This window comes from Branchiostoma belcheri, unplaced genomic scaffold (assembly GCF_001625305.1).
Source record: "Branchiostoma belcheri isolate BF01 breed outbred unplaced genomic scaffold, Haploidv18h27 scaffold127, whole genome shotgun sequence".
Lineage (NCBI taxonomy): Eukaryota > Metazoa > Chordata > Leptocardii > Amphioxiformes > Branchiostomatidae > Branchiostoma > Branchiostoma belcheri.
Window position 1 is genome coordinate 82,339 of NW_017802680.1, and position 27,947 is coordinate 110,285.

Consider the following 27,947-nt stretch of genomic DNA (forward strand, 5'->3'; position numbering starts at 1 on the left):
AGACAGTATCGTTATCGAATTGGCAAGGCCAAGAAATCAGCGGGCGGAAAAAAAAAGATAACAAGTTACCGGTACAAAAAAGTAACCCCGATAAAAACGCATGAAAAGCTATGAACAATAATCCGAAGCCTAAAGCTCTGTTTGGAGAGTAAATTTGGCTAATTTCTGCCGAAGTGTCTGTGAGAGACTAGCTATTAAAGCTAATTCCGGCAGCCCTGGCAGTGTCTGTGTGAGACTAGCTACATGTAATTCCGGCAGCCCTGGCAGTGTCTGTGTGAGACTAGCTAATTCCGGCAGCCCTGGCAGTGTCTGTGAGAGACTAGCTAATGCAACCCTGGCAGTGTCTGTGAGAGACTAGGTAATGCTATTCCGGCAGCCCTGGCAGTGCCTGTGTGAGGCTAAATTCTGCGCTATTCCGGCATCCCCAGTGTCTGTGTCTGTGTGAGGCTAATTTCTGCGCTATTCCGGCATCCCCAGTGAGTGCCTGTTTGAGGCTATCCGCACCTTTGCGCACGCAGCTCGCGCAGGTGACGTCTGCCTGGGTAGAAGATGTCTCGGCACGCGGGCCGGTCGGATGCGGACACCGACAGCGAACTCGGTAAGTCTCGGCCCGCCTTGTCCCCGCTTTAACCCGCATTTCCACAGCCTCTACAGGCAAACCTGGGCGCTAAGGCAGGCTGTGGCGCAGGGCTGTACGGCCGGGCATGCCAGAAATACCCGCGGTCGGGCTGTGGTGTCGGCCTGCCTCTCTGTTGTGGTTCCGCGAAAGGTTTAAAAAAAAAACGTACCGCGCATAATTTTCGATTCAGCTGGCTTCCTGGCGAATTAGTGGCTGGTAATGGGCGCTGAAACGCGGCCTACATACGCCTAACCCCGACCCTAGTCATGATTCTGATGCTGCACATTTGTGTCATTGAGTCCCGCTCCAGATTTGGTGTCCAGGCGATGTTATGGTGGCCCAGTTTCGAACCTGGGCGCTCCAGCTGACGCCCCCCTCCCCCCTCACGCCCTGCCCATTATAGGTAAACACACCAGGTGGATAACCAGCGTCTCTCACGTCCCGAAATAGCCCAGAATCGATGGGATATTGACGAATTTTGGGGTTTAATGTGTGTAAGGAGTGTGAGGTAGTCAGTACGAGCTGTAGTCATGGACGGAGGTTGTGTGTGTGTTTCTCCAGGTGAGCGGTGTAGTGTCAGCTCCAGCTCGCCAGAACGGGAGCCCGGGGCGGGCCGAAAGTCCAGGAAGCAGCGCCTTCTCGGCTACTTTAAGAAGAAGGCGAAGCCGCGATGGCCGTTCCTGGCCGAGAAGCAGAAATCTCAGGGAACCAGCACGAAGCTGAAGCGCGACCCGAGACTGACGTGCAGCCAGCCCGACATCGCGCACCAGGGCTACGACTCGCCGCTCCGGCGGCCCTCCCTCGCCCCTGCCGCCGCCAACGGGCGGGTCCGCGGCCCGACAAGGCCCGACAGCGGCCAGAACGGACAGGACTGCGCCTTCGCAGAGGTTCTGCCTAAGGAAGACGCGACAACAAGCCGAGAACAACAGGACGGGGCTACGGGGTACTCACCCTCGCATGAGGGCTCCACTTCCGGGTACAACCACCGGCAGCAACACACGGTAAGTCATGATGTAAACAACTTATAAATAAGGTTTCAGTTTCAATTCTTTATTAACATACCCAACATAACAGACAAACATGGCATGCGATGTTGGCTGAATGGCGTTGATATTTACATGTATACCAGTGGTCGAAATACTTTTTTTCAGTGTTCTGCAATATTGCAGAAGAGTCAAAATTTTGTTCTGCAATTTGGAAATACTTTCTGCAAATACACAAGCCTCCATACTACAATCTTGCAGGTTTATAAGCATGAACTATTGATTGATATGCAAATTAGTGAAGACAAATTTTTGGAAGTCCAAAAGGAAACAAAAGATAGACAAGTCAAGACAAGGTTGATGTAAATTAGTGAAGAAGCTTCTGTTGTTTCAGAACAGGAGCTTAAGTGTTTTATGTCCTTGGGGCCAAGAGCGCCAAATCCCAAGTGCCAATTTTTCCTGCTGCAAAATTGCAGATTGTATAAATTTTTCTTCTGCAATCTTTGAAATCTATCTGCAGATTGCAGACTGCAGACAGGTATTTCGAACACTGTATACAAAATGTCAAATATCATATATCTACAAAAACTATAAAAACAGTAATGTTACAGTAACAGTACAACCCAGATTTCTTTATTGTAAGTTCATGCCTGAAGGCTAATTGCAAACGGACATTGACAATAACAATGAGTACAGAATGTTGTAAGGAATGTCTACTAGAAAACCATACACTAAAATGAAGTTGTACCTTCTACTAATCTAACTTTCTAACTTTCATTATTAAAGCTAATAATGTAATGTGTTATGTATATATGACAGAGAGTAGATATGTTTGTAATACATAAATACTTAAGAGAAACATGCTAAATAACAACTCAGAAACCCTTTTTCCAGTAAAAAAACACTTCTCCAGAATGGTTCCAATAGTCTAACACTCTAGGGTTTCCGGCCATTACACCAAATTAGCAATCAGCACAATGTGTTTTACACCTCAGGGGATAACAGTTAATTATAAACCGTTAGAAACACCCCCCATTCATTCAGGCAAACACTACAGAACAAGTTTAGAAACCCTCACACAATACCACCAGTGTGTTCCCTATTGTATAACTGCGTGTTACATTAGACTGTAAGGAAATAGCAGTGCGTACACTTTTGTGTTGCTGAATATGTGCCTGGTACAAAAATAGTTTCCCTGCCGCAATGCCGTTATGGGTCATGAGGTAATAATAATATAATAAATGGTTTTTATTGTCCAAACAGTACCCATGCAGTCGCAGCCTTACGGCTGAATTGATGCAGGGTATCACATAATAATCAATACAAATCACAACAATTACAACGTTCAAATAATACAAATGATACACATAGTCGCAAGGGTCTGTGCGGCTGCCATTCGGCGCCACAAGGTGACCTCAATACGACTTTCCCCAACCGAAGTTAGGTACCCATTCACACCTGGGTAGAGTGAGGAAATTCGTGTAAAGTGCCTTTCCCAAGGGCACAACGTCGGGGCGCATGTTCAGACATGTACCGGGTACGACTCGGAATCGAACCCGGGTCTCCCGGTTCACAGTCGATTGCTCTAACCACTACACCACCCAACGCACACAAATAATATAAAATAATAAAAAAGGCTCAGGGACTCAATAATCCTTCCTGCCCTACACTACAGTAGTACAATAATATGCCTGGGTCAACGCTAATCCTTCATGCACTACAGTAGTAATGGGTTAGCATCACAGGGCTACTAGTAGTCATGTTGCAGTGAGTGAATATAGAATCCACCCCTACATCCATGTTTAAACAATGTTGACAAAGTTTATCCTGCAAATATCAGATACCACTGTTTATTTGGTCAACATTGCTAAGTACCCCCTCTCCAACTGTTGTAGATTCCAACAGCATGTATGAGGTGTAAGGATAAAGAATATATCATTACTGTATGATAGTGAGTAACGCTAAGTTTTTGTCTGGAAGAGTCTTGTAGCATGTCCAGTGATGTTCCCAGGTTGGACAGTGAGAGTTGAGAAGTGAGAGTATAATTGACACTGACACCTGTTTAAGGATGTGGCTTTATCTGTTTATAGTTTTTACCCTGGCAGAGTGCCTAACTGTGATACCAGCGGCCTGCCTATGGCAACCTACTCTCCAAGCAGAGGTGTGGGGGAATGATTGTTAGCTTTTTATATACTACTAGTATGACCTGTTTTTTTTGTCGCTACCCCCACCAACCTTGGGTCGCGCATGGACCCTCTCTGGCCAATTGGATACTCTATTTTTGAGACCCTAGGATCTGCTTGGAGATTAGTAGTAACCCTTTAGTTCTGCCCCTGTGCGATCCGTTCAGTTCCAGTGATTGACCCCTTTTCCTGCCCACACAACAGGATTTGCAGTTTTCACCACTGCCTATACAACAGGATTTGCAGGAAAGCTCAGAGTGACCCGGCCAGGCATATTTCACGGGCTGAGCTGGACTCACCAGTCCTGTTGGCCTGACGAATCAATTCTCACCCCTTTTCACTTTAAGTGGAGAAACATATTGAACAGATTCAGTCACAATCCTCCCTGGACACGTATGTCTGTCTCATAACAATAGTAAGTGTTAGTCTGGGATCCTCCCTGGACACATGTTTGTATACAGTTAGTCTGGGATCCAGGCTTTCTCTAGCTTTATAGTCAAAACTGTTTAAGAAGACTACTAGTACATGATCTGATAAAATCAGGTCTATGAAACAAGTTTGAACTGTATTTTCCAACACAAAAATTGTATTGTCCCAAATTTTATATTTGTTATTATTACCTCCATGAAATGTGTCATGGAGGTTATATTTTCAGTTGCGTTTATCTGTCCGTCCGTCTGTCCGTCCGTCTGTTGGTCAACAAGATAACTCAAGAACGCCTGGATGGATTGGTTTCATACTTGGTGTGTTGGTAGGGTGTGACGAAAACTGGAAATGATTAGATTTTGGGCCCTCTAGTGGCTTCCCTTGGTACTGCAGCGCAACTTCCGGTTTTGATATCTCGCGATCTGGACATGCTAGGGTCATGAAATTTGGATGGAAGGTAGCTCTTGTCCTCGGGAGGAAGTCACGTGAGTTTGGTCCCCCTAGCGGCTTGTTCTGGAACTGCAGGGTGGTTTCTTTGAAAATCTTCGAGAGAGGATAACTGAACAACCGTTTGATGGATCATCATGATTTTTGGTATGTAGGTAGCTTAAGTGATGCTTGACATAATCAAAATATAATTATGCAAATCAGGATCTAATTTGCATAATTAATGAGGAAATTCTATAAATCAGCTTTATTTCATATTAGGGCTATAAAACTCTATAGACATATGTTAGTGAGAACGACAAGATCATTGGCAGATATCGATTATGTAAAGGAAGACCTAATTTGCATAATAAATGGCAAATTGGTACAATTTTATGGTGGTAACTGCTGGGAATTTAATACTTGCCATAATTGGAAGTTCAGTGAAGGTCAACATCACTAAACATAATTTATGTCAATCAGGACCTCATTTGCATAATTTATGAGGAAACGCTAGAATAGCCTTATTTCTTAAGATAACCCTGTCATTTGGTGGAGAGTATGATCAATTGATACAATATATGCAAATGGCCTCATATGATTTGAATATATGCGGTGAAAAATGTAAGCCAATTACAGGTGGTCATCACCATGCGTAAGATTTATGAAAACAATACACATGTCATGGAGGTATGAGATCATCGAACTCTAGTATTCTTGTATAATCTTATGATTATGATTGGCATAAACCTTGCCAAAGCCTTGACGAAGACTTGATTTGATCAGTTGAAAATTTGGGTAAGTTCAACACATTTGAAATTGCAGTTCAAACTTGTTTATTAAATCTAGAAGGGCACTTCTGTTACTAGAGGGTTCTGGAAGGGTACTTTTGGGACTTGTATGTTGTAAGCTAACTTGAAGTTGTACATGTGCAGGAGACAGTTTCATGAAATACTTTACTTTTTGGGCCACGTGCCAGATATGAACATATGTGAAACTCTTTCGTTTATGACGAACTTGATTTTGTGCATTACTGCAATTCTGTTCATGCAATAAACCATGTGCACAACAACGTTGCGAGTTACTGCGTTTAACACAGACTGACATATGTTACAATGTTGCGATTTACTGCGTTTAACACAGACTGACATATGTTACTGTCTCAGTCTGGTGAAAAGTACCTTTTATTGCACACCTTTGGAGTCGGGAAAACGAAAGTGTTTCTGAAAGTGGCATAAGGTTTGCCAAATGCTTCAGCAGTAATGATGGCATAACATTGGAGATAATTGCTCTGGTACAGGTTTTCTGCTTGGCTGCAGGATAATCACTTTTATCTCCTGGGATTATGTAACTTAGATAAAGGCATTGCACTGGTTTATACATGTACAACTCACCTCAAACTTTCCTTACTCTCATCCATGGAAACTTTTAAATGTGGAGTAAAAACAATGGCACATTCTCATAGAGGCTTAATGTTACTTTGCCATCATTTACCTGTGTTGATTACTAGTACTTTGGTAATGGTTATATATATATATTTTTTTAAAATATTGTTCACCCCCTTATTCTTTATTGATGGAAAAGTCAAAGATATCATATACAGAAGAATACACAAAGTTGCTTTCAATCACAATGGTATATCTGCCATAATTTGGAAGGGAGGACTGCTTACTCTTAACACTAATTAAATTCAAAATTTTCCCTGACCATAAACAACAAACTGCCAGTGACAATTGTTATGTCAAATTAGACCTGACAGTTGTTATTAGGCTGATTACGTGTTGTGGAAAAACCCTGCAGACCCTATATTTATGCCAGTAAACAATGACCCACTACAGTTGGGTAAAGTCGATTAACTGTTCCAGTTGTTGCTAATGACCCCTTCACACGACAGGAGGGATGAACTGGAATTATTATGCTGTCAGAATGCATATGAAAATTCTAAATGTATATTCAGCACCGTGGATATTCGAAGTGTACTTTGAAAATTCTTACTACATTCCAAATATTTGTGCCCATACTTACGGCTGGCCAGTAGTTTTGGGCATGCTCAAAACTTTCCAGGGGAATTTGAAGTGGAAAAATGTTGAAGTGCATTCTAACTTTAGTATGACAGCATTCTAAATATTCCTATAAAATTTCAATAACTTATATAATAAGGTTCAAAACATTCTGGATCTGACTATTTGCAATACATGTATATGCTGAATTTTGAAGAATGCACTTTGAATAGCCAGGACATGGGAGTACGTATTTAGAAATTTTCATTCAGACGTGAATCCAAGTCATTCTGCCTCTAGTGTGAGGAAGAAATAACTAGGGTTTCCCAAATGTACATGTAGTACAATTTTGTCAGTTCTTTAATTATTCTACCTTGTTCTGCTTGATTCCTATAGCTAAGTGTGTAAATACATGTAAAAAATTGTAAAGCTAAAGTAGTTATAATTTTTTTTTTCCAGACAGATTGTTACCTGTCTTCTGTTACTGTATACTTGACTGTACAAGCAATTAGCCTTCAGGCATGATTTTGCAAATAAACATCTTTATAATTCTTCACCATAGTGTAACAAGTGTGAAGAGGCTTGAGTACAAAGCTAGCCTGTTGCCTGTCTGGCTATCCAGGCCATGTTTGATCGGCACTCTGGTCAGTCTGGTCAGACAAACACAGGGGAGGTCAGAGGGTCTCCTGATCCTAACTCTACAGCTGACAGGTACAATGTACATACATGTGTGGAGCTTGTTGTGCAAAAAAGCAGTTACTCAGGCAACTTTGTAGCTTGTTTCCTCTCTATTAGACTTGGATTGCACCAGGTGACATTGTGACACAAGTTTCTCATTGGTTCTGTAGAACGATTTTTGATCTGCAATTTTATTTTTTTCTAGGCTCCCTAGCTAACTCACAACCTTAAAGGTAATTTTTAGGGAGCAATGTCGGAAGATTATTCTTTAGGTAGGGAGTTGTGGAGAGGAAATATTCTTCTGTGAGTGAGTTGTGGATTATTACATGTATTATTATGGAACTCACCAGCAGACAGATACACATGTAGGACAGTGTCCAGGCTAATTTTTGTTCAGGTGACCTTGTTATAAAACAGGAAACAAATTTCAGCTCAGGCAGGAGTTAAATGATGAATTATCCTGATGCTGATGAGAAACTAGATACAGAAAAATGAAGGATTGCTGATGAAAAATTTACTGATACTAGTGATAGGTTTTTAAGGCCGATTATTTGATTGGGGGTGGCAAGGACCGAGGATGATTACTGTTGACCCTATTATTTATGATTAGTGGCAGGAGTGGGTACAGCGTTTTATTACTGTGAATGCATTTTTTAAATGCATTTTTCAGTGACTTCTTACTGCAAAATCAATAAAACTGCAAATATGTGTTATAGTTCTGCTGTACTGTAGAAATGTTTCAATAGCAAATTTCAAACATCAAAACCACCTTTTCCCTCTTATTTTACAGTATCAGGATATGAGCTATTTTATTTATTCAAAACTGATTATACAGAATATGGAAGAAACCATTTTTACCTGGCAGGTAACAGATATATAGTCTGACCTTATATGGAAAGGCCAGCAGGTTTTGTACTGATTTCACACCTTATTTGGATAAAATATGCTAATGAGCAGATGAGGTGATATTATTGGCCAGCTTCCATTACAAACTGTAACTTTTAGACTTTGATAATTAATTAAGGAAGTCCATAATTAGTTTGTAACAGTGTCGCTGTCCCGTGTTTAATTACTGTCTGGTGTTAAATAAGAAGAATAAAACTTTTCCGTCGGCTGATCAGCTCTGAAACAGGTCTCAGGTGAACGGGGATAATTTTCCACTGAACAGTCTTAATTTTGTCGCTGAAATCTGATCAGTGACTTAGAAAATCAAACTGTACTTGAGTGGCTGACTTTGGGACTTATGACTGGTTCAAGTTGTGGTTCATTGTCATCACTTTGTCACACAGACGGGTAGACACATGTTGTCTCAGACACAAAAGTTTTAATTTGTATTCCGGTTAGGGGTGGGTACCTGTTCGGCTCTTTCAGGTCCAGGTCCAGGTCCAGGTCCAGAGGATCAGGTCCAGGTCCGGACCTGTACCTGTACTCTGAACTCTTTAATAGACGTACCGGGACGTTTATTTTTTTTCGCCTCAAAATCCACCCGGTACATTCTTATTTTAGACGGTACGTTTATTTTTTTTTTTCAAAATCGGAAAAGTTCCGGGAAAATTCATTCCATTGTCGGCACAAATTCCTGTGAATTGTCGATGAATTGTCGATCTCGCCATGACGCCACAAAGAAAACGCTGTCATTAGTAGAAAATCTGACACCCCGCTGGCGTTTCACAACAAAATTTTCAGATAAACAACTCCGACTATCTTTGTTTACATCGTGAAAGCTCCGATACAAAAACTCCCGCCGGCCGCCGCGAAGAAACCGCATGGTTGCGGTTTGACGCTAGTTTTCGGCAGCTCGGCGGAAAAATAAACCATCCCCAGAAGAAATGTTACGCATGAAAATAACAACTACAACTTGTTTTCCTCGTTGTATGAGTTTTTGAGGCCGTAAAGTGTTTAAAATGGTTAAAATTTGCTCGAAAAAACGGCTCGAAAAGCCACGGCGAGAAAGACAAAATGGCCGACCTGCTTTTAGAATAACAGTGGTCAAAGGTCAAGATAGCATCCAAATGTATAAAACATGTACTAAGTACATATTACAGTGCTAAAACGATACTTTAAACGCATGAAAAATATTTTTCGGCTACAACTGAAATAAAAATTCACTTATATTTTAATAAGAATAATTTTCAAACATTACTGAGAAATTTTCCGAATTTATTGGTTTCTTGTGTAATATTGTTGTTCTATGTATGTGCGGTTGGATGCTGTGATTGTAAAGATCCTTTACATTGGGAGAATCAGATGAGATATTAGAGATTATCACGCTTAGTACCCGAGTGTCTCTCAAAAATTGTTTTTGAGTGGAGTTTATAGACATGATCACATTTTTATTTGTTCAGCTGTGTCAATATGTGATTTGTTTGGGAAATAGGATTTGGTTTAGTTTTTAATATACTTTTATTAATGTCAGTAAGTACATCTTTGGAATAACTTGCTCCAAGTTCCAGGTAGTAAATACATGTACAGTTTGTATCATGTATTTTTCACTTGTTGAACTTGTGGAAGCACCGTTGGCCCCCGGTTAGGGGTCATCCGGGGAACCTATGCCCAATTTTTTCAAAATTAGGGTGCTAATAGAACTTTTTTTTTAAATCTTGAACCTTTCTCCTGCCTTATACATCTGCAATTGTACAGAAAATGTAGAACTGAAGTTGCAGGAAATGACCTCCATTTGTGTTTGGAAAAGACAAAATGCAATAGCTTCCCCCCATGGAGGGGGGGTTTCCAGACCACCCTCCTCCACCCTGTTCTGAATTTCTGGGGAGATCCCTGATATTTATAAAGTTTTGAAAATTTGTTGGGGGAATCATATTCAAGGGGGTATGTTTATTCAGGACCTGTCAATAATTGCAAGTGACAAGGTCATACAGACGTACACATATATATATATACACCATGAGAACACATTTTTGGAGCATAGACGTTGCTTACATGTCAATTTTTAAATTTTCCGGGGGGTACTTTTATTCCAGGGGGTACTTTTATTAGATTTTGAAGATTTGTCCGGGGGGTACTTCTATTCCAGGGGGTACTTTTATTCGAGAGGTGAGAGTACCTGATTCTGGATACCAGAGTATCAGTTGCTAAATGATCATTGCTAAATGCTAATGTATAAGTAACCATTAAAAAAATTTTTCTTATAATTTTTTAATTTTTTTAATCCTATTTTATTTTTTTAATTTCATTTCATCCAAATTTATTCAATTTTATCCATTCTATACATTACTAGTATCAAACTTCTCCCATCGTCCTACAGCTGCTAAAACCTCAGACCGAATATATTAATACATTAAACTGTCCAACCAATCACATTGCAGGATTGCAGCCACGCCTCTAGCGGTTTGGGCCAAATTGCAGCTTAAACAGAAAACAAGATGGCCGCCACTCGGCACGGCCGAGCGATAATTTGCCGAAGTTTCCTTGTTTTTCCTTGCTATTTTACGCAATTCAAGCAAAGAAAACAAGTTGATCACAAGAACAAAAGAGTAATACAGCCCTGGGAACATAATGGTCCGTTTTGTTGGGCGGTAATTTCTCATTTCGAGTGAAAATTTACGTGCCTCACAGTGTGACTGCTGGTGTAACAAATGAGTGATTTTCGGCTCGATCTGAACCAAACACGGCCTGTAAACTTGTCTTTTATGATTTCTAGATGACTATCGGTACCGAAAATATGGGAAAATATTGTTGCAAGATGAGAGAGACGGAAACTAAGGTAAATTTCTTTGATTTTAAGGCTGGATTTTCATTTTCCTGGCAGGCTCCTTGTATGTAGTGATCATCAGTAACAACAAGTATGGATTTTTGTTCCGGTCCAAAAAACCGGTCCACCGACGTTTCGGTTTTTCGGACCGGACCGATAGAATTTTTACGGTCCGAACCGGTCCACCTGGACCGGTACCCACCCCTAATTCCGGTCATAACTTTCAAACTGCAAACTTTCAAACTTTATTGTGCAATCAACTTTGTAGTCAACAAGACTAAATTGTGCTGATTTTACAGTACATTTATGACAAACAATTCATTTAAAAGATCATCAGTGTTAAAATGATAAAGCATTATACATGAATTTTAAAATCGGTCCACCTTTTGTTCCTGTTGAGGTAATTTGTCTGTTTTATTCTCCCTTTAGCGTAATATGAGGACTTTTACAGGCTGCTTACGCAAAGTGATATGAGACTAAAATGACTTATGATTAGTTCAAATTGTAGTTTATTGTCATGTCTTTCCACAGACAGAAAGACAGACACTGATACAGACAGACAGACACATGGACAGACAGACAGACCACCTGTAGCCTAGATCTGTATTCCAGAGGTAACTTCTGCTCCTGTGTCTGTATTATTCAGCGCTACACAAAGACCTTTGCAGGCACCGTGTCACCTCCGGTTATGCCGTGCCTCACCCAGGGGTGCTAAACAAGTCATACAAATTTTACGGAATTCATACAAATTTTACGGAATTCATATATACAAATTTTACGGAATTCACACAAAATTTACAGTAAAACACATAGTACGATATGTTACTCAGATACATATGATCCTTACTAATTTGGTGACCTGGGCCTGGGCACCAAATTAGTAAGGATTGTATGTTTAGAGTAATGAATCGTATATGTTTCATAAAATTCGTATGAATTCCGTAAAATTTGTATCTGTATCTGTATAGCCGGTATAACCGCCTTTCGGCTTAACACACCAGGTTCGCAGGCACGCGGCGCGGCGGCAGCTGGCTATATTACACCGATCGACTTGTTACACCTAACCCTTGAACTTCTAGCTCTAGCTGAATTATGAATTCTGTGACACCCTGTAACCCCTGAGTTGTATAGGAGCTGAGCAATATAAGTTAGTCTAGACACAATTTCACAGGATGTGAGAGGTTGGAAAGTTACTGTAATCGGTTGCATACATAAAACATTACAGCTGAAGGACTTGGAAAGAGGCTGCTTAAAACAGACCACCAGTTGTGTCTCAGCCGAGATGGTTTTATTTTGTATTCCAGAAGTAACTTCAGTTTCTGTTCAGGTGTCTGTAACTGTTCAGCTTCCCTTTAGCGTAATGTCAGGACAGGCTGGAGATGTAACATGAAATGAGATGCCTGTCCTTTGTGTTGTAAGGTAGCTGAACAAAGCAAGTTAGTCTCTCAACCAAAAAGGTTTTATTTATATTCCAGAAGTAACTTCACTTCCTGTTTTTCAGGTCTGTATCTGTATTAGTGCTACATATATTTAGTGGGTAGAGCTGACTTCATTTGTATAAACCACAGCCTTCTTTTCACAGTATCTTTTTTTTTCACCAGCCAAATGGTGGCATATCAGATACAGCCCTGGCAACTTGATACTCTACTTTCTAAGTTCCAATTCAAAATTGTTTTGTAGCACCAGAAGATCTTTTTATATGATGTATATTTATATTTTAGATTAGATTTGAGTGTGGTCACAGTAACTACTGGAATATTGCCCAATTAAAGGCAAAAGATTGGGTTACTAATAATCAATCAGAGTGTGACAAGCAGGATTAATGAATAATAGCACTTATCCTGTCTGGTGATGGGAGCCAGTTGCAGGGTGGGGTGGGCTGGGCTACTGCCTATGGCCTGATCAGCATCAATCTGCCAACAACTTAGATGTCAGATGACAAACATTAGATTAATGTCTGTCTAAAGCAGCATGTCTGGGCCTCTTCTTACTACCTATAGCCTGATAAGCATATATCAATCTGTCAACAACTGAGAAGTGATAACAAACATTAACACCAGTATAAAGCGGGCCTGTCTATGTGGGCCTCTTCTTACTGTCTGCTGCCTGATAAGCATATATATTAATCTGTCACAGTGTCAGCAACTGAGAAGTCAGATGACAAACATTCTTGGGGTGTTAAACATTATTGCCTGAGTCTAAAGCAGCATGTGGGCCTATTCTTACTGCCTATACAGCCTGATAAGCATAATAATTATATATCAATCTGCCAACAACATGACAAACATAATGCCAGTCTAAAGCAGCATGTCTATGAGGGCCTCTTCTTACTGCCTACAGCCAGACAATCATAATAATTACTGCAAAATAATAGCTGGTGTCTTACGTCGAAGGGCGGTTATACCGGCTATACAGATACAGATACAGAATTATATATCAATCTGTCACAGTGTCAGCAACTTACAAGTGATAACAAACATTAACACCAGATTTAAGTGGGCCTATCTACTTGGACTGTTCTTAATGCCTTCAGCTAGATAAGCTATCGTAATCTGCCAACAACAACTGAAACACTGAAGTGGTATCAACAGGCCTGGATATCTGACTATCAACAGGGTACAATGATTAACTGCTGCAGAAGTTTTAATTGAATTGATTGAATCTACATGTATCCAAAACTATGTATGTAGGCTATTCTTACTGCCTCTAACCTGATAAGCTATCACAATCTGTCAACAACTGAGAAGTGACACAACAGCCCTTAAGGATAACAAGAGCCCTTATACACTATAACAACAGGCCAGCTGGATAAGCAGTGTCTACCTGTCAACACCTGAGAGCTGATAACAAACATTAAACACCAGTATAACCGGGCATGTCTATGTGGGCTGTTCTAGTGAGTACAGCCAGATACATTGTAAGCAATAATAATCTGTCAACAACTTAAATAAAAGGGATAGCAAACACTAATGACAGGCCTGCTGAATATTTGACTATTACAAGATAATTGACTACTGCAGGGGTTTTAATTGAATGAAATGAGTGAATCCATCCAAAACTATGTATGTAGGCTGTTATTGCCTACAGCCTGATAAGCTATCATAATATGTCAACAACTTAGAAGTGAAGCTGATAACAGCCCCTAAGTGTAACAATAGCCCAGACACTTACACTAACAGGTTTAATGGATATCTGACTGTTAGTGTTACAGTTTATGAATTATAATCTATTCATACTTGTGCATGATACCATAATGCCATAACTATATGTTTCACTAAGAATACTGCCTGCAGAACATCTGACAATTATATCTTTTAATTTATATTCTTTTATCCTTATTATTTGCAATTAGCCTTTGGGCAGGATTGCCGCAGGAAGCTGCAATAAACCTATTTATCATAAGGTAATTACTAAAAGTACTGCAGGAATTATAATCTATCCATAACTGTGTGTGTGGGCTGTTCTATCTTATAAGCACTGCCTACAGCTAGATAAGCTGTCATAATCTGGCAACAATTTTCAAGTGATACATTTTACACAGCAGCCCATAAAACAACAATCCTTAAAAGTAACAACAGTCCTTAAACTACATTAACAGGCCTACTGGATATCTCCCATTACAGGCTAATTAATGTAGCTGTTGCAGGGATATAATTTATTCATAACTGTGTATCATACCACAATTATATTACACTTACAACAGGCATTATGGATATCAGGCAATTTTGGGATAATTAATGTAACTATTGTAAAGATATGATTTATTCATAACTGTGTATGATACTATAATGGTACATTACACAGGCCTACTAGATATCAGGCAATTACAAGGTAATTAAGAACTGCAGGAATTTTAATCTATCCATAACTGTGTGTGTGTGTGTGTATGTGTGATTCCCTGTGGGGAGTCTTCATGAGACTGGCAGGGATTGCACATGTCTGTTTACATGCACTGGAAGATAGCATGGTTACCAGACCTATTATACTAGCTCCTGAGTCCTACATCCTCTCCACAACTAGGATGTAGGAGATGATGTAGGACTCTGGAGCTATAATACATGTAGGTTTGGTAACCAGGCTACTGCATGATGCACACATACATGTATGTTTAACCTTTGTTACACTGAAGTAGCCGTTTGGCCACTGATTCTCTAGTGGTTACCTTTTTTTAAAGCACTAGAGAATATGTGTGATATACATGACGTGTACATTGTGTTATACATGTAGATGTTGTCCAGGGCCCTCATGTAAAGCAGTGCTATGATGGGCCACCTTCGCTAAATAAACCAGGAATTAATAAGTTGATAAAGAACACTTGAATTCCCCGTTTAGGGAGAGAAGATTTAAACCTGAAGAAGATTTAAACGTGCAATCCCGTCCTTGGTGTCTGTGTGATCCCACATATAGAAACCCTGGTTCCCAGGTGCCTGGCCTCCTCCTGCAGTCCACAGGGCTTCCTAGTAGCACAGTTGGCAGCACAACAGTAAATCAGAGAGGAAACACATGGAAGCACTGGTGGCTCTGGGGTTCCTTAGGGTCATTGTCCTCATCTGACTTTGGAACTTCCACCAGGAGGAATTGTGTCGCAACAGTTTTCCTGCTGCTGATTGCAGATTGACAGCCAAAACAAAAATATCACAGGTCATCTCTGTAAGTTATTACTGTCCTGTCCGTAAGAATAGCACATGTATTTTTAGTTAGAATGTCCCAGTGATGGACCACAACAAGACTGGTGGAACCTCCTGTATGACAACAGCTCATCATAGCTCATGTTAAAACTTATAAAATCATGAAATTTATAATGGAACTAATAATGCAAGAAAAGGAAAATATCAATTGTGGAATACTAGTAATGTAAGTAATGTAAGGTACCTTTAATAATAATTTTTGGCCAATGATTTATCATAATTCGTAGTGTATAATTATAAGGTTACAGGCATTTCAGGTCAACCAATCAGACACTAAAGTTGTAATTATTATCTTCCAATAAAGTCTGAAGTGGCAGAAATGGTTTTCCGATATTCTGTCCGGACTAGTTAGATGTGCTATACTGGAGATACAAGGCCTAGGAAAAAAAATTGTTTCCTGTTTCCCAACCGACCCTAGAAAAAAACTGCCGACCCTAGACTTTTTTGTGCACCCCTGCAAGGGACATAAATATTTCGAGCTGTTCGACCTTTTCTAGCTCCATGATCTGACACCTGAGTGATGAAACATTGCACAATGAGTTTTCCAACATTGATATTCAATTAAAAATATAGGTGTCCTCGTGCAAGTTAAACTGTATTGTACAAGTTGGATCACTAAGAGATACCCAATTTAAAAAAAAAAAAGAAAGGACAATCCCTCCCTACTGACTTTGATTTCTTTAGGACTGAAACAGGAAACACGACATGTTTTTCCTAGGCCCAGAAGTAGAATATTGCCCTGTGGTCCCACCTACAGGCTCCAGTACAGGCATGAGAGCAGTCGGCCGTCTCAGCTAACCAAATTTCCCCGTCTCGCAGGACCCGTCCTGATCCTTTATTAAATCCTGCAAGCTGTTTTCTGAAGCTGGGGCTTAACTTTTGTCGCTAGAAATGCAATAATCGGGTTGTATAAAAGGGTTACGGGCGAAAATGTCAATAAACATGTATATACCTTAATCTGTTTACCTGTATTTAGTCCGATAGGGCATGAATGTACAATAAAGGTTATCTGTTTTTAATAAAAACGTGCATATTATTGTTGCCTGGTTAGCTGGAATATGCAGAATATGCAGATGAAAGGAAGCAGTGTACAGGGAAAGTTGCTTTTCAATAATGTGGGTTAATTTATTATAGCCGTGTAGCTTCATGTCATACAGACTATTACAGTGCAACAGCAGGTGGCAGGTTAAAGTTTGAGAATGTTTCTGATGAAGCTGCTTCTTCTCCCTGAAAACAGTCTGGCACCCAGGCTAGCCCATGAGCCATGTAGCTAGCTGATACAGTAGCCCTGGAGAGAGTCTGGCACCCAGGCTAGCCCTGGAGCCGAGGAGCTGGCCTATATACTGGCCCTGAAGACAGCCTGGCACCCAGGCTAGCCCTGGAGCCGAGGAGCTGGCCTGTATACTGGCCCTGAAGACACCCTGGCACCTAGGCTAGCCCTGGAGCCGAGGAACTAGCCTGCATAGCGGCCCTGGAGAGAGCCTGGCACCCAGGATAGCCCTGGAGCCATGGAACTAGATTGTATACCGGCCCTTGAGAGTCTGGCACCCAGGCTAGCCTGTATACTGGCCCTGGAGACAGTATGACACCAGGCTAGCCTGTATATCAGCCCAGGAGAGAGCCTGGTACCCAGGCTATGCTGTCCCAGAGACAGGGAAGCTCAGATTGAAGGTTGCCCTGCCCTTGAGAGAGCCTGGTACCCAGGCTATACTGTCCCAGAGACAGGGAAGCTCAGATTGAAGGTTGCCCTGCCCTTGAGAGAGCCTGGTACCCAGGCTATGCTGTCCCAGAGACAGGCAGACTCAGATTGAAGGTTGCCCTGCCCTTGAGACAGTCTGGCACCCAGGCTATGCTGTCCCAGAGACAGGCAGACTCAGATTGAAGGTTGCCCTGCTCTCCCTCTCCAACTAACAACAGATTTCCTCCATGAAACGACCCACTCAAACCCGACCCCTAATCCCCAGCCTTCTCACATCTCCTGCCTGCTGGCAGCTCTCCAGGCTGTGATACAAGCCAGCCTCATCAGGTATTCTGCACACACCCTACAGCATGGTTAGGGGCCTGGGAGTCCCTGTAGTATAGATATGGGAAGGGAAGCCCCATTATGTGATGCAGGCACTGTTACCTGTCACCTTGTAGCTACACGCGTGTCAACCGTAATAAAGGAAGGTATTAGCTTTAATATGGAAATGATGGAACACTAGAAAGGCAACATTCACTGTTACCTGTTGAGCAGTCAGTGTGCATTTTGGATATTAATTCTAATGTAATATTCATAGAAACTGCACAAAGATTTCCTGTTGAAGATTCCATCTTCCTAATGTTATATCTTAAATCAGTCCAGATTCACCAAATTTCCAGCTGAATTGAGATGCCTTACTCCTCCTATATCCCCCTATATCATATCCTATTACCAGATTACCCCTCCCGTATCAGGTTACTCCTCCCATATCAGGTTACTCCTCCCATATCAGGTTACTGTATACTGTATACCATATGATATCATATTACACCTGAGGTCCAGCCTGGTTTGTCTGGTGTAATGTTCCACTTATATGATTCCATCCCGAGTCACGTGTGAAACCTGATATCGACCGTCCATGTTCTCGTATTCCGGGAAACTGCCGACGCTCATTATGTCTGACCTTCACCTGCTGACGGTGACCTTGTGGTGTAAATCCTGTCAGGAGCGAAAAGCGCAGACTTGGGTTGGTTCATCCTCTTCAAACCCCATACCTGCTGTATGATTTACCTAGTGTAGCCCACAGTTCAATGTTATCACTAGGGGTTTACCTCTACTCACAACACAGGTAAGCTTAAACATTACAATCTTTATCTTTTGTTACTAGCTATAGCATTTAAAAAGATTGAGGGATATTTTGAAGTAGAAAATAGTGTCAAACAGATCAAATTAAACAATAAGTTTTGAGGACAAAACCTTGTTGTTGAAGAAATGTTGGAAAGAAAGGCACTACAGAAACCTGCAGAAATGAGCCTGACTTCTGTCTACCTACAATTTTGTAATTCTAGATCATGGGATGTTCTGGAAATACAACTTATGTATACTATAGCCGTACATTGAATTTGAAAGAGATACAGACAAATCTAAATCCATCCAGTCTCCATCCTGAGACTCAGATTTTTTACCCTCCTTGTTATTTTGTCATGTGGTTTTACCTGAAAAACTGGTGAAGTGACCTGAGTGTAACCTTCTGGTAAAATAAATAAACTGAAGCTGAAATCTAGATCAGAGGATGTTCAGTGACCTGGATTCTTTGTGGGCCTTTCCTGTCCTACTGAATAGTGCTTCTGGATAAGACAGTCCTGTGGCAGTGTTGTACAGTAGTTTTTTTATTCCAACTTTTCATGACTAGACATGGTGACGGCAGGCTCAAGTTATATCAACAGTACTTATTTTATGCCGCCACCAACGCAGAGGACGAATACAGGACAGGACAATACCCATTTTCACAAGTTAAGTGAGGAACGTCGTGTCAAGTGCCTTTCCCAACAGGATCCCACAAGATCGGTGGCATGTCAGGACTCGAACCCGGGACCTCTTGTTTCCGAGTCGAGCGCGCTGTCGCTACGCCACAGGACCCTTTCTTGTACTGTAGTCCGCTGCCCTGCAGCCAGTCCCAGGTTATTTCACGCCTGACTTGTCTGTCCTGGGAGACAGCAGGAATCCTCAAGCCGTGAAATTCCGTATGCTGCATGAAATTCCATATGGTACAGGACGGTGTCAATTATTCACAAGATTTGTGGCGGAGGCACTTTATGTTCCCACAGTGTATATAACATTATACATTCTGTAATTCTTTAACATAATTCATCAGTGCCATACCGTGGAAGAATACAATACACATGTACATTGTCAAGGTATTACTGGATGTGTATGTTTTTATATACATGTATTTGCATTCCACATGTATATACTATTAGTCAGACAGAAAACAAAATGTAAAATCTACAGTACTACTTGTACTGATCACTTGGCTGAAGCTGTAAGTGCCAGGATGAGATGCTCTTGTCTCAAGCCTTAGCCACTCAAAGGGTTCTTCAGATCACTTCTGTTCTTTCCTAACAGCTATAGTAGGCTGCACTGTCTGAGTGCTTGTCAGACCTTTGCAGGATACTTGAATGTGTACATTTATAGCCATCCTGGGGAAAATGACTTTGAGAAAGTGTGAACTGGAACTACCACAAAACTAAACTTGAAGTTGATAACTAATAAAGGCAAAAATTATAATCTGAGTATTTTTATTTGTAGATACATGTATTGGTAGATGTAAGGCTGCACTTAAGGGTAATGTCTAAAATGTGTCAATGACTTGTGGTGACATCTTTAACCTTCAACCTGCTGAGGTAGCCATTTGGCACCAAATTTTCCTTGGTTATATGAATGAATGAATGAATTTTTGTTTTTTGTGATTGGGCAGTAGGCCTGGAGAAGGTGAAAGTATAAAATATGTCCATGACTTATGGTGACATCTTTAACATTCAGCCTGCTAAGGCAGCCATTTGTCACCAACTTTGCCTAGGATATTGGGTTAGGCAGCAGGGAGAAGGTTAACGTGTAAATGGGTCAATGACATCTTTACTAGACTTTAGTTTAACATTCAGTCTGCTGAGGTAGCTGTTTGGCACCAATTTTCCCTGGGGAATGGAGACAGGCAGGCAGAAGCTTAAAGTGTAAAATATGGCCATGACTTGTGGTGACATCTTTAACATTCAGCCTGCTAAAGTAGTCATTTGGCACCAAATTTTCCTTGGTTATAAATGGGTTTAGGCAGCAGGTCTGGAGAGGGTTAAAGGATGAAATGTGTCAATGACTTGTGGTGACATCTTTAACATTCAGCCTGCCAAGGTAGTCATTTGGCACCAAATTTGCCTTGTTTATGTGGTTAGGCAGCAGGGAGAAGGTTAAACTATGTTTGTGACTCTTGCAATTGGTGACACCTGTAAGCACAGTAACCTGTAAGTACACCAATAACCTATAACTAAGACTAAGTACACCAATAACCAGGCCGGCAGATGTCTCCTCTACAACAAAAGATTCCAGCAGTGAAAACACAACCATCCATCATTCTGTCAGCTAGTCGAACTTCTACTATTTAAGTCCAACGCACATCTTTCTACAGGTACAACGTTGTCTAAGCTGAGCGCATTTCAGTAACAGCAATTTTCCCTTTTGATTTGATTGCTGTTTAATTGCCTTTGCAAGTTAGTTGTACGTTACTAGTGTTACATACATGTGTGTTTACCGATGGCTGATCATGAACCAACCAAAGACTGGTCTGTCGACTGCTCGGATGACTCCTCTGATGACTGCTTTTTGCAGGTACAACATGGCCAAAGCTGATTATGGCTCAGTGACAGCATAGTTTTTACCTTACCTCTTTTCCATGGCAAATTAGTCGTAACTTGTAAGTTAGTGTACATGTGTGTGTGTGTGTGTGTGTGTGTGTGTGTGTGTGTGTGATGGAACCAACCAGACGACTGGTCTGACTGAGTTTAACTCTGTGTCCGTGCAGGTTGGTGAGCGGGACAGTCGGGGTCAGGCAGACGACTTAGCGACTCTCTCCTACCTCGAAACAGAAATTGGGCCTCCAGAAAAAGAGGTATGGGGTTATCTCATCTACATAATCTTACACAATAATCCTGATAGTTATTATGTTTACCAAATAAGGAAAACATATTGTTTTTGCTACGTTTCCTCTTCTTCTTCTTCTTACCAACCACTAACCTCTGACCTGGCCAATGAGCTGATTTGTTGACGTCTGTTACCATGGTAACTGGTGTTGGGTTACATCATGTTGCAGTTTCATAGCAGGAGGGATTTAGACCATACATATGAATTGTACATAAGTAAGAATTAACAGAAGGTAAACATTCTGAATTAATTGCTTTGCAAATGTTACCTTTCTAGTTAATAACATTAATCTAGCAACTTCATAAATTCTCTGAATAGTCAAGTCCTACCTGGATCTCTTAACCTTCAGAGACATTTTCAGGTCATAATTATGTAAAAATTTATTCCCAGACATGTAATTATCACATGATTTCATACGTCATTCTGTAACCTGATACTTTCCCTTCTCTCCAATTCCTGACGAGTCAGTAACGACCTTTAACGACCTTTTACCAGATGAAAGTGCGAAATTGGCCACATTTAATCAGGGCAGGGGCATCTACATGTATGGGTTTTTCCATAGTTCATTACAAGGGTCGTTCCATTGATGTCAGGGGGTGTAAAACCACCCTCAATAAGGTGCCATTGTACTCATTGACGTTAGTCAAAATGTAGAGTCTGACTTGTAAAAAGATGAACAAAATTAGAATTAGATTAATACAGCAGTTACTGTATACCAAGTGCTTGGACCAGTGCAGATAGATACCTGCAAAACCCCAAGTCACTAACCTGTATTAATTATACAGGTGGCATTTTGGGCCCTCCAAATATGATATATGTGTGTCTTTGAGTAAGTTTCCTTTGAATATGTTTAGTTAAGAGTTAAAACTTAAGATCCAACACAAAAAAGTTCTCTCACCTAGAGCTTTCGACCAGTCACTCTGGTCTTCCTCAGTAGACTGACCCAGTGAGGCTTGTCACATGGCTTCTTTGAAGTGTGACGTCAACACTGGGTCAAAGGTATCTGGTAGATGATGTCGGCCCCCGTGTATATAGCCTCCTTCACCCCTCTCAGGAAATAGTCTTGTTCAGTTTCTATGAATGTCTTGACCAGGAAACCGCTATGATATGTAAGACCACACATACATGTACGGTGAGCTGAGACAATGATAAACCACCCATTTCAGCTGTGGACAGCCTTGATGAAGTGTTTGAGCAGATATCTTGTTCTGGCTGGTAAATGTTTTAGACTGTTTCAGCCGCATCTACGCAGGTCAGTCACCCACCATGCAGCACCACATCCCTAACAAAGCAGTGATCTATGCTCCAATATGCGCAGAATGAATTTTTTACTGCGATTTTTCCCAACATTTTACATTACGGCATGCACGCTGGTTCCAACCCACCGCCCAAGCTTGTACCTGCATATACTACACCAGCTCAGCTCAATTTCTCCACTTCAATAACTAAGTGCATTTATTTCAGTAAAGAAAAAACCTTTTAGTGATACAAAATAAATCAAGCCACATACTGGATAGATTTTCTTGAGATCTGATACATTGTTATTAATATTATACCTTAAACTGGATAGTGAGTGTGTGTGGTCTGCGTGAGTGAGTTTGGCACTCTAACATCCCACCTGCTCGAGTGTGCTAGCACACAGCATCAGGGTGTGTCTGTGCTAGCACACAGCATCAGAGTGTGTCTGTGCTAGCACACAGCATCAGAGTGTGTCTGTGCTAGCACACAGCATCAGGGTGTGTCTGTGCTAGCACACAGCATCAGGGTGTGTCTGTGCTAGCACACAGCATCAGAGTGTGTCTGTGCTAGCACACAGCATCAGAGTGTGTCTGTGCTAGCACACAGCATCAGAGTGTGTCTGTGTGTCCCTTAAGCTTCATCTCATGTACTGTACACTAAAGGATGTTTAGGTACAGGTCTTTGGTTCTTATTTACATCTCCAAAATATGGTACATGTGTGAGTTAGGATAGTGACACACTTGTGCTGTCTACCTTGCATTTCGAGAGAAGATCTGGTTAAAGAGTAAAGAGCACATAACCAAGTCTTTTATTCAACTGACGTTTCGGTGACTGTCTGTCACCTTCTTCAGACATTGACATTAACTTAAGCTTAGAAATACTGAAATTAAAAAAGATTCTTCTGGGAGAAATTATATTGAGTACAGATTTTTTACTCTAAGAATGTAAAAAACTGCCCAAGAAGACCACTCAGGGGACCAATAAAATCTGTGCTGTATGTGCATGTGGTCACTATGGATTCTAAATTCTTGTGTCAATCTGGAAATTATCTTACTTATCTAACTTCTAAGGGACCACCAAAAAGTGGTCACATTGGCCAGGTGGTCCTTATGTAGATGTGGTCACTTATTAAGTAGTAGAACAGGCTTTGAGAAATGATAATCATGATCGATCACAGACCATTTTATGACTGGAAAATCGATGGAAGCAAAACAAACAGTATTCTAACCCTGCCGTGCTTACCGTACACGACTGAGGGAATGTGGGTCAGAGGAAAGCTTTCCTCCCGTCCGTGACAGAGCAATCGCCATCTCCCAAATTAACTTTTCAAATGGACTATTGATTTCTCTGTTTGACTGGAAATGTCCACTTTTTTTCTGTTCATCGCAGAATAGAAAACCGATGATGTGGGCAGTAATCTCATGACTGGAGAACACATTTGGTGGGGGAATGACTTAACAGTGCAATGCAGGGCTGGAAAGCTGGCTGCACATGAGAAGTGCACAAGTTTTTGACTGTGCACATACATTGTAGATATTTGTGTAGATTTATCTAAGAGGGAAAAAAATCTAATGCTCTGGATGGTGGGGGAAAGACTATTTGTAGATTACCTATGCAGGGCTGGAAGTACTGGGTGCATTTCCACTTTTGTACTCCCAAAATTAGAGCTGCATGGACACCTAATATTCGACTGCAGATATAGATACTTAGTATGTAGGTTTATGCAAAAGTGCTGTTGAGCACTTTTTAGTGTACTGCATATTCTTGGCATTTGAGTGTCAGAAAAGATAACAAAACCACTCTTATATTTCTTGTTAGATATCTTGTTTAGCTGTAGAATTTCAGATTCAAGCTCTAAATGTCGTGCGCCAACACATTTTCTGTGCACCAAGATTTTTAGGTTAGCTGCAGTTGAGTACACGAATTTGGAGCCCTGCATGTGATAGTGGTAAGAAGTCCGATCATAGATTCATTCAGTGTTCAAATCAGCAGGTTTGATGTTTATTGATTAACTAAATGGACTAAACCAGAGGAAAGGTTAATGGATATCGATGTTTGTTCTCCCAGCATCTGTCTGATTCAAGAGTACAGAGAGACACGGGATCAGAAATCATGAAAAGGTTTGGACAAATCGAAACAAAGGAAAAGGCCAGGATCACAATATGTTATTTTATTTTCAGTTATCCTTTATTTCTGACACCTTAAAAATAAAAGATAACTGACTATGGGCACTGGAAGGCATTCAGCACCAAGGACAGAGAACTGAATCAGCAGTATGATATTGTTTTTTAAGGGGGAGGGTCATACTAGCAAGTGAGAAGGCATGCCCACAATCTCACATTACTGACCATAGGTGCAGGGAAGGCATTCAGCACCAAGGACAGAGCAATACAACTGAATCTGCACTATTTTACACACTTAGATATAGGTGTTTTACACACTGACTAAGGGCACTCGGATAGCATTCAGCACCAAGGACAGGGCAACACTACAGGAACTATAGCAGCTCTGTGATGTTGATGTTTTCTTGGTGACAGACCATTCACACAAGCTAGTCAGTGAGATCAAATGTCACATTTCCACCTCATACTTTACACACTGTGGGCACTGGAAGGCATTCAGCACCAAGGACAGAGCAAGCTTAGTTCATTGTACCCCCTAACATTCTGGCCTACTGATACAATATGGTGCAGTGAGGCACCTATAAAGTGTAAGGGTGAAAATGTGACATGCATACAGCCATAAACATCACGACTGTCCTGATTTTGAATATGACATGATAAAACCTTTGTGTGCAAATCAGCAGAGCAGTATCCAAGACGCCGACGTAGGCTACCTGTACAAAAAAAAGCCAGATAAAAATGTCTCAAACATGTACAAAATAATAATATTGCCTAAACCTCTGCTTGCAGAGTACATCCAACAGTCTGACTGCCTTATAATGTATACAGACATGAGTACATGGGACAAGTACTCTCACTATGGCAGCCTACAGATATGAGTAGGAGTTTATATCTGACTGCCTTATAATGTATACAGACGTGAGTAGGTCTTTATAACCTCCAGTCTAACCCCAGGCACAGATTTCCCGCCCACCTACTCTAATGCAGGCCTGCCACAGTCAGGTTAAGGCATCGTTCTGATAACACTCCACTGTTAGTATCCAGTCTTTGAGTGGGCGCCCTGAAATACAGGTTCTGACAAGTAAAGTCTCTGTAAGCTGTTTATTTAGGCCAGCCATAAATCCCCTTCCAACCTACCCAGCTCAGGGCTCGAAATTCATTTTTGGGAATAGGTGCACCCGGGTGCACCCAACCAAAGAAAATGCTGTGTACTTCTTACATTTAACATCTTTACATACGTAAACCTACAGAAATATTTGGGTGCACCCACAGGAAAAAAATGGGCGCACAGCTCCAAATTTGGGTGCACTAAGGTGCACATGCACCCAGTATTTCCAGCCCTGCAGCTGATTTATAACATCAGAGATCTGAAAGCTCGTTTGTAACTGCAGAAATTAGCAGGTAATTAGAGGACCTTTTATAAAATTTACATGAATCCTGTAGACAGAAACAATATCTAAGTGTGGAACAAACGGTGCTGACTGTAGGTTTCCATTTATGTGAGATATGTTATTCCATAATCAATGGTAGAAGGGGAAAATGCATGACAGAGATGAAATCAAACCATTAATAACATGGTGAGAGTTGGTGAGAGGTATTAGAAAATTACTGCAGATCTTGAAATTTTGGCAGTCAGGTATTATTTTGTGATTTTGACCGCTCCCCTGCAAAATGGTGACACTGCGAAAATGCACTTCCATTGTGTTACCTGCACAAAAATTGTTTCAACTCCAAAATTCATACACCTAAAACACAGCAAAAACCTTCTGTTGTGGGGTTAAGTATTGCCCCCAAAATAGCTGTATTATGTATTATGCAGTATGTATATTGTATGATGACCTAGTAGATCATGAGAGAAGCACACAGAACCACCCTAATAACAGACTGCAGCAGGTTCCATTTACAGCTGGTTTCCAACTGATGCAATATAATTATAACCTGATCCGGCTTTTATTTCGAGGAACATACTGACTTACCTAGGTCTGCTATTACAATAATCTGTTACAGTTACAATAGTGAAAAGTGGTGTAGAAGTCTAATGTCGCTTTTATATGATTGTGAAATTTGTGTTGTTGGAATCCAGGAAGAATATTTTGCACAAAAAATTGCGCAACTAATGTGGATATCCCAATAAAGTATCAAAGTATCCAATATGACATGTAGAAGTGAAGGATTATGATTATGGTGACAGTAATTTCTGTGTCTTATATTTTTGCAAGTGATAATATTGTACTATTATTCCAAAGGTCAGAGTAATGTAGATGCTATGAGAGATTCTCCCTGCCAAATTCCTGGTTGCTGGGTTATAGGGCCTAAGGAAAAAGAAAAGTTGTGTTTCCTGTTTCCCTAGAAAAACCTGCCGACCCTAGACTTTTTTTGGGGCGTGGACCCTGCAAGGGACATAAGTTTCGAGCTGATGAACCTTTTCTAGCTCCATGATCTGAGTGATAAAATGTTGTACAATTGGTTTTGTAACATTGACATTAAAACTAAAAGTGTTCCCATGCAGGTTTTATTAATCTTAAACTGTATTGTATAAGTTGGACCCCTATATATAGATATCACTAAAAGTTAAAAGAGAAAAAAAGATAATCCCTAAGCTACCAACCCTAATTCGTTCAGGACAGAAACAGGAAACACAACATTTTTTTCCTAGGCCTAATTACATTAGAAGGTAAGAGGTGGTTATAGTGTCTTATTAACTTCTCTGTGTGATCCCAGGGTTGTAATTTGATAAGGGAGGAGGTTCACACATTTTAGTCGGACTGATTTGGTTACCTGCTTCCTGTATTTCCAAGAACTTAATCATAGACTGGAACTCGTTGCCACCAAGCACAGTTGGGGCATCGTCACTAGAAAGCTTTAAACAACTCCTGCAATCAAATGGGCAAAGATTGAGTGTAACAAATCGTTCGGTGTGATAATTTAGCTAGCTGCCGCCGCGCCGCGTGCCGGTTATGGAGGACGGTTATACCGGTTGTATAGATACAGATGCAGATGTTAGAATTGTCCAAGAGCCAAGTATGTTCAGCACACATATATTTTAAAACATACAATCATGCTTTACTGTGATCTACAAAGGAGTCTAAGCACACACAAATACAAATTAGAGGTGTGACTGTAAAAACTGTAGTTTGTATCAAGATGCAGCAAGATGAAGTCATTTTTTGAAAACGTTTTTTTCCTGTTTCCCCCCAGGTCCGATATCAGACCTTCATAG

General features: G+C 40.9%; 1 protein-coding gene across 1 annotated transcript; it reads left to right on the forward strand.

The window, feature by feature from the left end:
• Nucleotides 1–503: 503 nt before the first annotated feature.
• LOC109463491 lies at nucleotides 504–27,947 on the forward strand. The gene is made up of 5 exons (XM_019760325.1): nucleotides 504–598; nucleotides 1,181–1,620; nucleotides 21,247–21,333; nucleotides 24,672–24,724; nucleotides 27,926–27,947. The coding sequence occupies exons 1-5, from the start codon at nucleotides 550–552 to the stop codon at nucleotides 27,945–27,947; spliced, it is 651 nt and encodes a 216-aa protein (XP_019615884.1). The 5' UTR covers nucleotides 504–549.